The following is a 15,203-nucleotide window of genomic DNA, read 5'->3' as shown; positions in this document are numbered from 1 at the left end:
CCAGTGCCGGGGAAGTTAATTCTTTATTCAAAGAAAGCAAAATAGTGCAGGCCTAGTGATCACAGCATCTCCCATCCAGATTTTTCATACCACCCACCCCCAATTTTTAAAATAGAATTTCTCCACAGAGTAAGTTTTGCATCTGAAAATGAAGGAAATTTATTTTTATTGGCCAATACAGTATATTCCATATTTTCTACCTGACTTAATTGTTTCAAGTGTTGTTTGAACTTTCAAACATCTTGATCCTAATGCAAGGTGCTATGTATGTATGTAAATTATCCACTGTGATACATTAAGACCATCAGCAAGTCTTCAATATTTAATATTTGTCAATAAATAGGCATGATTTTATATTTTCAGATTTGGAACTCCACATCCGCATTCTTTAATTTGTGAATGCATTTTCTGCAAAGGTGTTCTCTGTGTTTTTGAGACCCAAAGACATTTCCTAAACAGGGAGTTTATCTTTTGGAAATATGATCTGGATATAAAAACTGGAAGGCCTCTCAGAATATAGATAAATCTGGGGACAATGTTCTTAATCAGATTCCTGATGTGAATTTTAAAACCAGTGGAATTTATCATTGCTCTTTTCACATGGAAAGACAATCTATTTTGTTACCTGTAGACTTGCTATACCTGTGGCCCTCAGTTAAAATCTGAGCCTCTTGATCAGAGTGGAGAGAAGCACCTGCATTTGACTATTCCTTTTTGACCAGCCATCACTTAAATCTTTGTTTTTAAAAGTGCCCTTCACTTAGAACCACATGATGAAGCAGTAAAATACACAAGGAATGAAGTGTCTTGGCACAAAATATACAGATTATAGTAGGTAATTTCCCCCCTGAACAGAATCAAATAACTTTCAAAATTAAATCCCTAGGCTGAACTAAAGCACTACAATTAACACAATATCATATTTACTACAAACATTAAGCAGAACATAGTGTGTAACACTTAGGTTTTGTGACACATCATGGGCCAATCCGACTGGAAGTCTACTGAAACAAAATGTCCATGGTTAATAAGGGTGTTTAAAAAAGGTTTGCATTGATCACACAGGGAGGCTTACCAACCCATGAACTTTGCGTCTTATGAACGTGGCAGAGCACAGAGTTGGTGGGGCATGGGTGCTGTTGTTAACCCAACAGCAGGGGTAAAATCCAGGTCATCTTCAGATGTTCCAGGAGGGAGCCGGAATGTGAATCTCTGCAGGAGACTCGTGAAGAAGAGGAAGAGCTCCATTTTGGCAAGAGTCTCACCTAAACATGCTCTCCGACCTGTAAGGAAGCCCAAGCAGGATTGAAACTGGCTTTATTGCTTACTTAATACCATTTTATTGGTTTATCTATAATGGAATTGTCAGAGGGTCATCGTGGCTACTCTAGAGTAACTCCGCTTGAGTCCAGTTTGTCTTTAAAGACTTTTATTGTGCATAGTATTTATAATAATAATAATATTATAATTTTTTATTTATACCCCGCCCATCTGGCTGGGTTTCCCCAGCCACTCTGGGCGGCTTCCAACAGAAAAATAAAACACAATTATCTACTAAACATTAAAAGCCTCCCTGAACAGGGCTGCCTTCAGATGTCTTCTTAAAGTCTGGTAGTTGCTTTCCTCTTTGACATCTGTTGGGAGGGCGTTCCACAGGGCAGGCGCCACCACCGAGAAGGCCCTCTGCCTAGTTCCCTGCAACTTGGCTTCTCGCAACGAGGGAACCGCCAGAAGGCCCTCGGTGCTGGACCTCAGTGTCCAGGCAGAATGATGGAGGTGTAGAGATAGCTTAAAACATGACCTCTCAGTCCGAACCAGAATCCGGCAATGGCTTACGTCTGTTCCTATGCCAGGAAGTAGTTGGGGCACCCCAAAACACCTCCCCCTTGACCTGCGTCACAGTGCTCTCCTCAACTCTTGCTCCGAAAGGAGCGATGCCCTCTCAGCCTCCTCCTGGTCAAAGTGGTGCAATGACCCTCCAGCATCCTGGAGCCCTTGCCTTCATCTCTCCTCCCCTGAGCTTTCCCATCATTCCGCAAGCTGGCTTCTCTCTCCCTCCGAGTCTTTCCCCTCCCCCCTGGCTGCTGAATCCCTCCAAGTCAGAAGTTGCCCTACTGAAAACGAATAATGTTGCGAATCTTATTACAGCTCTAAATGACAGATATAAGTACTCCAAAGTTAGAGACTGGGTCCTCTGTCCAAGTTTTATTTTATGTTAATATACTTAGGAAGGCCTGTTCATTGGATATGTATAAATAGACACAAAATACTGTTGGATTTTTTGAATAGTCAAGTTACTTTAGAGCCGGTCTAATGTAAATACTGTCTGTTTAAGAGAAACAGGTGCCGGTGTTTCTGTTAATTGCTCACAGGCGTGGGCTCTGCTCCTTGTATATAAGGCTCTGCCAGAAAGCCTTCTGTATCTCTTAGTTAGATCTTTCAGTTTTGATTCATCTCTAAGTAGATCACTCTCTCAGTTTAAGAGATTCCTTAGTTGAATCTTAGTATGATTGCTTAGTTATAATGCTAGAATGCTGTTAATTCTCGGGTAGTTTAATGGGAGGTTTGTGGGAGGTTTGGAATGTGGGAGAAAGCATTTATCTTTAGTTTAAAGTCTCTTTCGATTCAGTTTGTTTTTCAGTTAAAGAAACCCAACCGTTTATATTTTCATCTGCATACTTTTACAAGTGTGCAGCTAGTAAGGGGTTTCATATAAGGGAGATAATTCCCTACGCTCTTGGTGGTGTTTTCTTAGCCAGGTCGACTTCTGATTGCGTATAATCTGCGTGAAGCGTACTTTAAAGGGCCACTGAAAACTGGGATATATGATTTAGGTTAAGCAAGTTTCAATACACAGTTTTCTCCAATATTATTCTGATAAATATGTTACCTGCAGAGAAAGGCAGGAATGCGTGTCTCTTTATGAACTTTCCTTCAGAGTCAAGAAAGTGCTCAGGATAAAATTGGTATGGTTTTTCCCACTGAGATTCATCATGCAGCACGGAGGTCAGTAGTGGCAAGATATGAGTCCCCTGAAAAGGAAAAGCAAGAGTTATTTAAACACTGGATATGGCCCATCAAGCAAATTGTTATGGTATAGTCCTCAATGTATTTTTTTCTTTAAAAAAGCAAGAAATGAGCCGGAATATAATCCAGAGATTATATACCATTAGCTCCTTAAACAGTCATCATTGGGCTGAGAGAATTGTTGACTGAGCCTCTTGCCCAACTTTTCTGGGATGACTCAATAAAGACCTGTATGCAGGAAGGAAGGCAGAAGCAAGTAGGCCCAGACTAGAGAACTGGGGCACCAAGTGGGGCCCCCAGAGGGGCAATGGCCCCCTACTTTACAAGGAGGTCAGTGGGACCTGCTCCTAGGGTTAGCCTAAAGTGTAATGTCCTAATTAATGAATAAATCAATTGCAGACAGTTGAGCAAAGAATGCAGTTTAATCAAAGTGATTACCTTTGGAATGAAGTAGCCTTTGAGGGTAACATCCACAGTGGTTGCATGGGGAAGGTTGGCTGGGACAATGTCAGCAAATCTCTGGATCTCATGGACCACGGCATCTGTATAAGGCATTTTAGTTCGGTGCTCTATCCTTGGTTGAGAAGATCCAAGAAACTTTGCAATTTCTTCTTGGACCTTATCTGAGGGCAGTGGAGAGGCATTTTTTTTTGTCAAAATAAACTCATTGGTGGTTTTTTTGTCCCCCATAAATGCCAAACTCAAAATCATATTTCTGGTTACAGGTAGGTGGCCGTGTTGGCCTGACGTAGTCAAAACAAATTAAAAAAAACCCTTCCAGTAGCACCTTAGAGACCAGCTAAGTTTGTCATAGGTATGAGCTTTCATGTGCATGCATGTTTCTGAAGAAGTGTGCATGCACACAAAAGCTCATACCAATGACAAACTTAGTTGGTCTCTAAGGTGCTACTGGAAGGAATTTTTTTTTATTTTGTTTCAAAAGCATATGTTTGCCATCAACTTATATCTTCAGATTTCCTGGAGTAACTGACAGCTAATTATGCAATGGGACTGCCTGATCTATGAGCACAATCTCACAACTTAATGCAAAATTGTGGAAGATGCTATTCACCTGAGAATTTTAGTAGAAATTCACAATTTGCATATAGTTATGCCGGAAGCAAAAGTCAGAAACATGTGTGCTCCGTTACACCCAACATTGGGGGGGGGGAATGGGGACTGACATGTGTGTGGTCACACAGTGAAACTAGGCCCAACAAGGCCCACCCAGTTGTGGAATATTGAGGGGGGCCGCCCCCTCATCGAAAATTGTGGGGCTCACCGCCCAGCTCCCTGGCTCCCCAGAGAGTTACCGGTATGTACAACTGGAATCAAGATATGATAGCTAGAGTAATGGGAGCCAACCCAATGAAAAGAACTCACTCTGAATTTCAGGATATTTCATCATTAGTAACAGTCCCCAGCACAGTGTGGTAGAAGTGGTTGCCATGCCAGCAGCAAATAAGTTACCCACAGTGGCTTTTAGGTTCTCATTGTGGAAACATCCGTTTGGCTTGTCCTTCTCCTGGGGTGTAAAAAGAAAGAACTGGCTATAACCAGGTGAATGAGCAAATTCCATGCGCAGATATCCAAGTAGCCAACCAAGGGCTGGGAGGGCACTCACTGGAATGGAAAGAGTAGAAATATAATACACGCCAAGCACACTAAAATTTCTTTTATCTATGAAAGCATGTCACAGGCAGAAGAAAGGAGCGTAGTGGGGAGGGAAACATGACATGTTGGACTAGTCATGGAATCAAGGAATCATAGAGTTGGAAGGGACCCTGAGGATCATCTATTCCAACCATCTCAATGTAGGACTGCAGCTGTCACTAACAGGGATCGAATCTGCAACCTTGGAGTACGCAGCAACGTTTTACAACCAACTGAGCTACTGTATCTCAAAGGTTGTTTTTTTCCTTTTCTTTTGAGAGAAGCAGGCGTCCAACTGCAAACAGCCCTGCAAGCAATCAGGTCACAGACTCCGGATATTCGGATATTAGCCAAAGCTTTAGAGAGCAAAAAATAAAAAATAAATGTGCAGAGTATAGTAGACACCGGCTCACATGGAAATGTATTTTTAAAATGTGAAAATTTCAGCTTTTCAAAATATCAAATTTTATTCTTGTTGGGTTTAAAAGACTCCATTACCTCTTGCTGTCTCAGAAGAAATGAATCAATAAAGCTCCTTTGGTCGTTTTCATCCAGATCTTTGAGGTGTTGTATGAAGGTGGCTTTTACGAAGGCATGTATCTCATCCCTGTTGTGAAGGATAGTCTTACGAGCTCCCAAAAGTGAGCCAAGAGCAGGAAATATGTTATACAGCTGTAAGAATAAAATACGACAAAGAGAAAAGCCCAGTGCTCAATTATCAGGTGGTACCCCAAATATGTTTGCTCATCTTCCACAGAGGAATACACAATGACAGAGAACAATAATGTATTCGGGTTGGAGCAACGTTGAGTAAATATCCCTTCGAGGCCAAGGCTGCAATAGAGCTGGCTGGAGGGCCAATTTCCTACGTGCTGTTGTAGTTATCAAGCCCCGTTGTACTTGTGGATTAGCAGTTTGTTGAGATGTGGACAAGCCCCTAGATTAGGCATCCCCAAACTGTGGCCCTGCAGATGTTTTGGCCTACAACTCCCATGATCCCAAGCTAACAGGACCAGTGGTCGGGGAAGATGGGAATTGTAGTCCAAAACATCTGGAGGGCCAAAGTTTGGGGATGCCTGCCCTAGACAGAGGTCAACACTGTATACTTAGACCAGTAGTTGCCAGGGTCATCAATATACAAAAAGTCAATTATGGTTTAAGTTATCTAGCTATCATATGTTAAGCAGAATACCCAATTATATTGTCAGAGGGTCGTTGCGGCTACTCTAGAGAAACTTTGCTTGAGTCCAGTTTGTCTTTAAAGACTATTATTGTGCAAAGTATTTACAGTGCAGAGACAGCTTAAAACATGACCTCTCAGTTTGAACCAGAATCCGGCAATGGCGTACGTCTGTTCCTACGCCAGCAAAGTAGTCGGGGCACCTCAAAACGCCTTCCCCTTGACCTGCGTCGCGGTGCTCTCCTTAACTCTTGCACCGGAAGGAGCAATGCCTTCTCAGCCTCCTCCCGTTCAAGGCGGTGGAAGGGCTCTCCAGCATCCTGGAGCCCTTGCCTACATCTCTCCTCCCCTGAGCTTTCCCATCGGTCTGCATGCTGGCTTCTCTCTCCCTCCGAGTCTTTCCCCTCCCCCCTGGCTGTTTCAGACCCACTGCTGCTCCCTCTGCTTGGCGAGGTGGATGTTAGGATGATGGGGGCTGGCTCCCTGTAGGGTGTCACCCTTACATATATGAATGAAAATAATAAATGGGTGGAAGACTGCTTTTTAAAAATGTCCTGAAAGTGTCTCATATTTCTCAAAATATTTTTGCAGTGAATGCTGAACAATATGGAATTGCACACACATTGAGTTTTCTGTGAATACAACCAACTACAGTATTTCTTTTCCATTTGACAAGCTTAGATTACCATGATAGAGGGGCTTCCAAAAAGCCGGACATTTTCATTGAACAACTCCAGAAATTGTCTAAATGTGGAATCTTCGTATTCAAATCGCTTGTTTATTAGGATAGACGCTATGATATTGGCAACAGCGGCATTCATAGTTGTGGTGGTTTCAAATGGTTGTCCTATACGTAAATATTAAACAATGTTCAGATAAAATAAAAAAGTATAATTGCTCTTCACTACCTTAAGTTCCCAGGGTCAGCCTACCTATGTATAGAGTGCATTTATATTAGCATATATAATGTAGAAGAGTTTGGATTTGATATCCCGCTTTATCACTACCCTAAGGAGTCTCAAAGCGGCTAACATTCTCCTTTCCCTTCCTCCCCCACAACAGACACCCTGTGAGGTGAGTGGGGCTGAGAGACTTCAAAGAAGTGGGACTAGCCCAAGGTCACCCAGCAGCTGGAGGTGGAGGAATGGAGAAGCCCAGATTACGAGTCTACCGCTCTTAACCACTACACCACACTGGCACCATAATGTACCTACCCATAAGTCTCCAACCTTTTTGAGTCCATGACTCCCTTGTCCAGCTACAATCTTCCTGTGGTTCCCCTGTGGGGCAAATGCACTCCAAGCCTCAGGAGCCAGTTATGTCACCCCTTGGCAGATCCAGCTGCCTCTCACCCTTTTTCAAACACCCTCCGTTACGAAGTGTTCCCTCATCCTCTTCTCCTCTCCCCTCTCCTTGGGAGTCCTCTAGGGAGCAGCCACAGCCACCCCTGGTCTCTGAGCCACCCCCTGCCCCCCAAGAGAGGTGCCTCCTCAGGCTGCCCCACAAGGGCCTAGGAAGAGGGCGCCCCAGCCTTAGCGGCCTGACGGAGACTGGACGGAGGTGATTGTGAAGCCAGCACCTTACTTGCCTTGGGAGGCAGCAGTGGCAGCAGTGGGTGCCACCAGCAGGGCCGGCTCTAGGTAGACCCCCGGTGGCGCAGGGCACCAGGGCGCCTAGGTGCTCAGGGGGCGCTGAGGGGCGTCCCAGCAAGTGGGGGAGCTGCGCAGCGGCCTCCCTTTTCCCTCCGCCAGCCGCGCCGCTCAGGGGAAAGCAGGGAGGTAAGCGAGTGGAGCAGGGGCACTAGGACCCTGCTCCGCTCTGCAGGGTCATCCCTCACCCCGGCGCTGCGTTTCATTGGTAGAGGTGACGCCACATGGCAGCAGCTCTACCAATGAAACGCAGCGCCAGGGTGGGCGGGAAGGCTGTCAAACCTCCGAGGCCAGGAGCCACGCGGCCTCTGAGGCACCTCGGCTGCTCCTGCAAAGAAGGCTGCTTCCTTGCTCCAGGCCCGGCGGTGGCGGGGTGGCCCTTCCTCCTCGGGTCCTGCCCCGCGCTCCTCAAGCGGCGGTCGCGGGTGTCCCGAGTGGGAGGGCCTCTGGCTTGGAGCTCGGCGAGGCCGGCGGAGTCGTGCTCCCCTTGCAGCAGCCTCCCGAGCTCGCCCGGCAGCTCCTCCGCAGGCCCATGTACAACAGGCCTCCGCTGGGCAGGGAAGCGCAGCTGGGTGAGCTGGGCCGGCCTGTGCACCTGGAGCTGAGCGCCGCCGAGGAGAGCATCCGGAGCCACCAGAGGTGAGTGACTCAGAGCCTGGAACCGTGCAGGCCGAAGGGAAGGGGGGGGGGCGACAATTTTTTTTTTTGGCACCAGGGCACTGGGTACCCTTAAGACGGCCCTGGCCACCAGGCCTGCATGGCGCAAAGGCTCCCCTTCGGCACCGTACACTCAGCTCCCAGACATGGTCTTGCACACAGCAAGCACAAGAAAGGTCAGTGTGGTGCCTGCCTGCCCAGCCTCCCACTGGTCTGTCCATTCCCAACATCAAGGGCTGGTGGACTGGCTGAACCACCTCAGCTTCTGACAACCAGCACCCCCTGGCCAGCCCCAAAGGCACCGTTCACCTGGGGAGCTTGTAGCCAGGGCTGCTGCAACAAACAGCTGTGCAAGCCTTTGGGTGGGAGAGATGCGAGAGGACACCTGAGGAGGGAGGAAAGGAAAGAGGGACAGAGGCCAGCATTCTCTCACACTGACCTGAACACTGCAGATTGGTTACTCCTTCACCAGGAATCCTGGTTACTATAGTTCTGAGAGTTAGCAATATTTATAGAACACAATATTCTGTAACCCACCTTGGTAAGATTCAAATTTCTTAATCAGGACACTGCATTCTTCCACAATTCTGTCCTCTATGGACCTTTTCCCCATGCCATAGTCCCGTAATGTGCTTAGTGCAAACCGCCGCATCACTTTCCAGTTTTCACCATGTGAAAAAATAACACCTGAAGAGAAGAGATCAAGTTTCTAGTTACCATGGTCACGATAATATGTTTTGGCTTCTCGGGCCCTTCTTCTGTGGAACTGACAATCGCTCTCAGCTGGTCCCTCATCCGGTCTCTGATAAGACACACACTCTCCAGAACTTCAGCAATATCCCTATGGGTTGTACCCTCAGAACACGATTGGACAGGGGGTTCTCCAGTTTACGGCTCTTCAGATGTAATGGTACATTATCTTATGACCAGATTCTCCTATTCCCTCAACACTACTCTTTTGCTGGCAGTGACAAAGACATTTGACATTATCCCTCAAATGGCTGCAACTACACTGGCCGATTGAAAAATTGGCAGGCTGGCCTCAAAGCTATAATTTAAACTAATAATCAGATCTCAAATCCAAATCACTTTATTTCAGCTTTGAGCTCATAGACATAATAAAACAAGAACAGAAATACACACAATTTGATTGACAATTAAAAGGTAAAATAGCTTAAGGGATATACAGAATTAGATAAGGATATAATAAAATAATTTCAAGTTGTGTATAACAATCCATTCCATCTCTTATATGTCAAAACAGAAGTTAATTTTTTTTTGGCCATTTGTAGAGTTACAAACGGATTTGTGTCTTGCAATAAAAAAGCAAGGTGAGAATCTTCCAGATGCCCGGGGAGTTTTTTGAATTAGTGGGAGCAATAAATTCTTACGGACAGCACAGTATAAAGGACATATAAACACTATGTGCTGCAGGGTTTCAATCGAGGAGTTATCACAGGCACATAAAACTGAAACTTGGCCCTTAGAACATCTGTGAAGGAGGACATTTGGGGGGAAGAAATTAAAACTTGCCTTAATAAAAGCAAAACGACGAGTGGCAATAGGAAGGGATGATAAGTAAACTGGCACATGAAATGAAGGATTAACACCCAAATGTTGCGGAGATCATGTCCCCCCACCAAGCATAAGATTGTGTTGCATCTCTATATCGTCCAATCTTTGGGTAATAATCTTTTTTGCTGTAGTAAGATCGTACCACAGAATTTCTAAAGCGAAATTCCAAAAAGCGAGAGTTTGGCGTGGATCGTACTAGCCCAAGGGCGAGTAAACTCACCGTGCCATAAGCATTGGGCTAGATAATAATTAGGTAATCTGTGCCAAAGTGTTAACCAATAGCTAAAAACATGTTTCCACAGGAGTGTCTCCAAGGAAGGCACCCTCAATTCCACACTGATAGCTGCATTGCTCACACAAGTGGGAACATTCAAGAGGCGACGGAAGAATTGATTTTGGAGAGACTCAAGAGCTGAGACATTTGCCAAGGCAGCCCAAAGTGGCGCAGCATAACCGAGTGTGGCAACTACTCTCGATTTATACACCTTCAACCCCGAAGGCACATGCAGGGCACCATCCGTAAAATAGAATTGGAGTAGTGCATAAGACAAAGCTTTTGCCTTGTTGAGAAGGTATTGTATCTGTGCTGTCCACCTCATATTTTGTGGAACTTAGCAACTTGTTTCACTGCTACTCCATCAAGCTTCCAAGTATATTGTTTCCGGCTTCTGGAAAAGATCATTATTTTAGTTTTGGAGTGGTTAATGGCTAGATGATTAGATCGACAATAGGACGCAAAAATCTTCAGTGCTCTGTTTAGAACAACTCGTGAGTAGGAAAGAATCACTGCATCATCTGCATGGATATTAGCAGATGACTCAGCTAGGGGCTTTCTCATATCACTTATATACAGGTTAAAGAGAAGGGGTGCCAGTATACAGCTTGACGGACTCCCCTATTTATCTGGAACTCACCCTGTTCGTGAGTTCACCTGAAGGAGTTAATCTCACTCTGGCAGCTGATCCCTCATGTAATTGAATCATGAGCCATAGCAGTCTTCTATCTATACCCCACGTACGGTAGCTAGTTTCACCCATAGATTGTTCCTGGGAAAACTATCAAAAGCTGCCTTCAAATCAATGAAGGCTGCACATAAACGGCCCCACCTAGGGGCCGAGTATTTCAGTGCACGGCGTGATCAGTTGTGGAGCGATTAGACTTAAAATCCGCCTGTTCATGCCCAATTAAGTTTGACTTTTCTGTCCACTGGGCTAATTTGGACAACAAAAAATGGGCATAAATTTCCCCTAAGGTTGACAGTAAGCTAATATTGTGGTAATTCCCCGGGTCAGAGGTAGGTCCTTTTTAATGGATTGGAATAACAATAGCCTCCTACCAGGCCCTAGGAATGAGACCAGTGGTGTTTATGGCATCAAATACTTTGGCCAGGATTTCAGCCCACCACTCAGGATGTGACCTAATGGCCTCAGCTGGAACCAGGTGCTTTACCTGCTTTCAGTTGGCCGATCAAGTCTTTTCTAATAATCAGTTCTATGAACTTTTTGGCACAGATTCTATATTGCTATGATAACTAAATTTCACAAACAGAAGGAAAGGCCTCACCAAAGCCCCTTGCAAAATCCTCAAAAATGGGGACGATGGGTCTCTCTGCAAATGCGTCCGCCTGATTCACCAGAGCCTCCTTGACTGTCTCATACCCCGTCAGCACCACCATTTTCTGGAATCCCATTTGGATGTGGAAGATGGGGCCATGTTCTTTGGACAACTGGAGTTCAATGACCAAAAGAGAGAAACATCAAATAAATCCCCCAAGACTAAGCAAAGGGTAACTAAACATACACAATCTCTCACAGATCTGAAATAAATTTCATTTACATGGTTTCATGGTATATTTGTGACTGAATTATCAACTTTAAATGTCTAATCACATGGGTGCCTTTAGGAAGAGGAGTAACATCAAATTGTTAAGAAGAAGGTGCAGTAGGGTGGCAATTTCTGCAGGTCTTTTATTTTATTGGGAGGAAACTGTGAGCAGATAAAGTTGAAAACTGATGTGAATTTTCCTTCCTTAACAAAATGAAAGTTAGAATCATAGAATTGTAGAGTTGGAAGGACCCACAAGGATCATCTAGTCCAACCCCCTGAAATGCAGGAATCTTTTTGCCCAACGTGGGATCGAACCCACGACCCTTTGATTAAAAGTCTTATGCTCAACCAAGTGAGCTATCAGTTCTGGCTGCTCATAATTGGGCTCCTCTGTTTCACCCGTGGAGAGCTAGTGCTTTCCAATATTGCCTTTAGCTAAAATTACCCTGGAGATTTAATCTATATTTAATCTAATGCAAAAAAATTTCACCTGCCCAAAGAATCCTGGAAAATGTGGGTGTTGTGAAGAGATGAACATTCTCAATAAGAACATAATTGCGTGTGGAGACGTTTTAACCAGGCCTAGACATAAATTCAGACAGGACTCAAATTTTGGTTTGGTTTTTGGCAGAATTTAGGCCACAACTTTATTGATTACAAATCAAGTGAGTGGTTCCATAGGCTCTGGTTTGTCTAGCTACCTGCAGCCCTGCAGGGAGAGCTGACTCTGGACACCAACCATAAGTCAGCCTTGGGTGAACACCTGGGACAGAGGCAGACAGAGGTGTCTGCCACGCCTCCACCCAGATGAACTCAGGCTCAGGGCACAACTCCGCACGGGGAAGACCAACCGTGAGTCCTTGGATTCCTTCTTAAAGGAATACCCAATGGATAGGGATGGCTAGGCATCCTGCCAACCCTATCAACAAGAACCAGAGCCTATCTGCACCCCTACAAGTTGTGACAATTTGCTACACGGCAGGGGAAACCCAAATGGCACCAGCCAATCAGCCAAGTGGGGGAAATTCCTGCCATGCCCCTGTCCCAATGACAAGCGACACACGACGGCATAGCAAGGTCAAGAAAAAGCCATAAATATAGGGACAGGTGGGCAGGTCCGATGAACTGAGCCTGAAAGCCTTCTTTACTGGCCGAGGGAGCCAGCATTTGTCCACAGACAGTTTTTCCGGGTCATGTGACCAGCATGACTAAGCCACTACTGGCAAACCAGAGCAGCGCACGGAAACACCATTTAATTTCCTGCCAGAGCGGTACCTATTTATCTACTTGCACTTTGACGCGCTTTCGAACTGCTAGGCTGGCAGGAGCAGGGACCGAGCAATGGGAGCTCACCCTGTCGCGGGGATTCGAACTGCCAACCTTCTGATCAGCAAGCCCTAGGCTCTGTGGTTTAGACCACAGTGCCACCCACGTCCCAGGCTGGTTATGGCATTCCTATTTCCCTCCTCCAGTGACCCAGTCCCTCCACTGCACAAATCAGCTATCAGCCTAAACCATAACAGCAATCACACACAAAAAGGAAGAAAAAAAGGAGTAAGCGATTCTTGATAGAGTTTTGTCATTTTTGCATATATGCATATATGAAATGGAACACTGACATCTACCTGGCCTAAAAATATCCACAGAAAGAACAGAAAACGTTACCTTTAACATTGTTCTGTAAGGTCTCTTCAGATCCATCATGTGGAGATTCCCAACAAGTGGTAAAGGTGTAGGCCCTGGTGGGAGATTTTTGGAGCTGCTATTCCAGAAACTGCCCCATTTCAAAATGAATATAATCGTAAGGACGAGCAGGAACAATGTTGGAATCTGTGCAGTCCAATCCATTTCTTTTCAGTAAGCAAATTTCTGAAGCGATTACTGTGAAAGTCACAACATAGTTTGGTTAAGGACAATGTCTGCCGCCTGAAACGAGCAGCAAATTTATCATACTAGGAACTGTCTCTAGTGAATCATTTCAATCAATAGAATGCCTTCACTTTCCCCCAGACTTTACTGCAATCTACACTTGATGATTTAGCTTTCCCTTTAAAGGTACGGTAAAGGACCCCTGGGTGGTTAAATCCAGTCAAAGGCGACTATGGGGTTGTGGCGCTAATCTCGCTTTCAGGCCGGGGGAGCTGCCGTTTGTCCACAGACAGTTTTCCGGGTCATGTGGCCAGCATGGCTAAGCCGCTACTGGCACAGGGAGGACTGTGACGAGTGCCAGAGTGCACAGAAATGCTGTTTATCTTCCCTCTGCAGCGCTACCTATTTATCTACTTGCACTGGCATGCTTTTGAGCTGCTAAGTTGGCAGGAGCTTGGACAGAGCAACAGGAGCTCACCCAGTTGTAGAGATTCGACACCCCACCCCAAGAGACTCAGTGGTTTAGAGTACAGCGCCCTTTCTACTTACTTGAGCAGGGGTCTTTTCTTCCTGAAATGAAAACATCGTTCAGGAGCTTCAACCTCTTGAATTCTCAGAAGGTCCAATGTTCAGGTTTAGAAAAGCATTAAGAAACCCTCTTGCGTAAATATTGAACTAGTGAGAAATCTTTCAGATAGTCTCAGAATCTCCTGAACTCCTTCTTTACAAATATTCTGCATTTGGCATGTGTGTGTAGCTAATTTAGTTAATTAATATACCGGTGCCGGCAACATAGGGAGATGTTCTTGGGGAAATACTGCACAAATATTTTGGTGTGTGTGTGTGCGCGCGCATGCGATTTTCTGCATTTTGCAGCATGGACCTCTTCTGTGGGCCCAATCTCTTGAACTGTTTGCTCCATAGACAAACTTGTGTTATACACTTCCTCTTGGCTTGTGCAACATTGTGGTTCAGCTGATGATGATGTATTTTATTTATAGTTGCTCTTGATCCATAAGGTCCCAGGGCAGATTACAACCATTTTAAGCACATGCTGTTGACAGGCGGTTACCAGAGCAGGTACTGGTACACAGAAATTCTAGTGGGCCCAGGGAGGAATATATTTGTTAAGAGTCCAGTGAGGAATACTTTAGTAGAAATTTCAGCATTTGGACCTTCTTATTGAGTGTTTCTGACCATAGGACCTCACCCAGTAGTCCCTTAAGCTTTTTGAAATCAGCCTTCTTAAAGTGAATAACTGTGAATAATTGTATGAGTGTACAACTTAGCATGAGAAGAGAAGACTCCCTGGAAAAGACCCTGATGTTGGGAAAGATGGAGGGCACTAGGAGAAGGGGACGTCAGAGGATGAGATGGTTGGACAATGTTCTCGAAGCTACGAACATGAGTTTGACCAAACTGCGGGAGGCAGTGCAAGACAGGAGTGCCTGGCGTGCTATGGTCCATGGGGTCACGAAGAGTCGGACACGACTAAATGACTAAACAACAACAACAACACAACTTAGCTACTTGCATTCACAGATTGTACATTTGTTGAATGTAACATGTGAAGATTGCTACTTCCTCATATTAGAGTGCATGTTTGTGTCTGACCTTTAAGGCTACAGTTGAGGACACTGTTTCAGATGTGGGGAGACCTGGATTCCCCACTGACAGGAATTGGTAAGGGAGTGCAAACCATGGATTTGAAGAGCCCACTCGCTCTGTATGAGGGGGCTTCACAGATAAGCTGCTTGTATAAAAAA

General features: G+C 45.2%; 1 protein-coding gene across 1 annotated transcript; it reads right to left on the bottom strand.

Annotated features, from left to right (window-relative positions):
* On the bottom strand, window positions 1–13,541 carry LOC118082620 (cytochrome P450 2K1-like). The gene is made up of 9 exons (XM_060272364.2): window positions 13,234–13,541; window positions 11,305–11,467; window positions 8,704–8,853; window positions 6,547–6,707; window positions 5,179–5,352; window positions 4,411–4,552; window positions 3,466–3,650; window positions 2,891–3,032; window positions 1–1,283 (listed from the first exon to the last, which is right to left on the bottom strand). The coding sequence occupies exons 1-9, from the start codon at window positions 13,414–13,416 to the stop codon at window positions 1,096–1,098; spliced, it is 1,488 nt and encodes a 495-aa protein (XP_060128347.1). The 5' UTR covers window positions 13,417–13,541; the 3' UTR covers window positions 1–1,095.
* Between the last annotated feature and the right edge of the window lie 1,662 nt (window positions 13,542–15,203).

The sequence above is a fragment of the Zootoca vivipara genome, chromosome 3, assembly GCF_965207765.1.
Source record: "Zootoca vivipara chromosome 3, rZooViv2.hap1.1, whole genome shotgun sequence".
Classification (NCBI taxonomy): domain Eukaryota; kingdom Metazoa; phylum Chordata; class Lepidosauria; order Squamata; family Lacertidae; genus Zootoca; species Zootoca vivipara.
The sequence above is the reverse complement of the archived record's forward strand: the minus strand, read 5'-3'. Positions and strand labels throughout refer to the sequence as shown.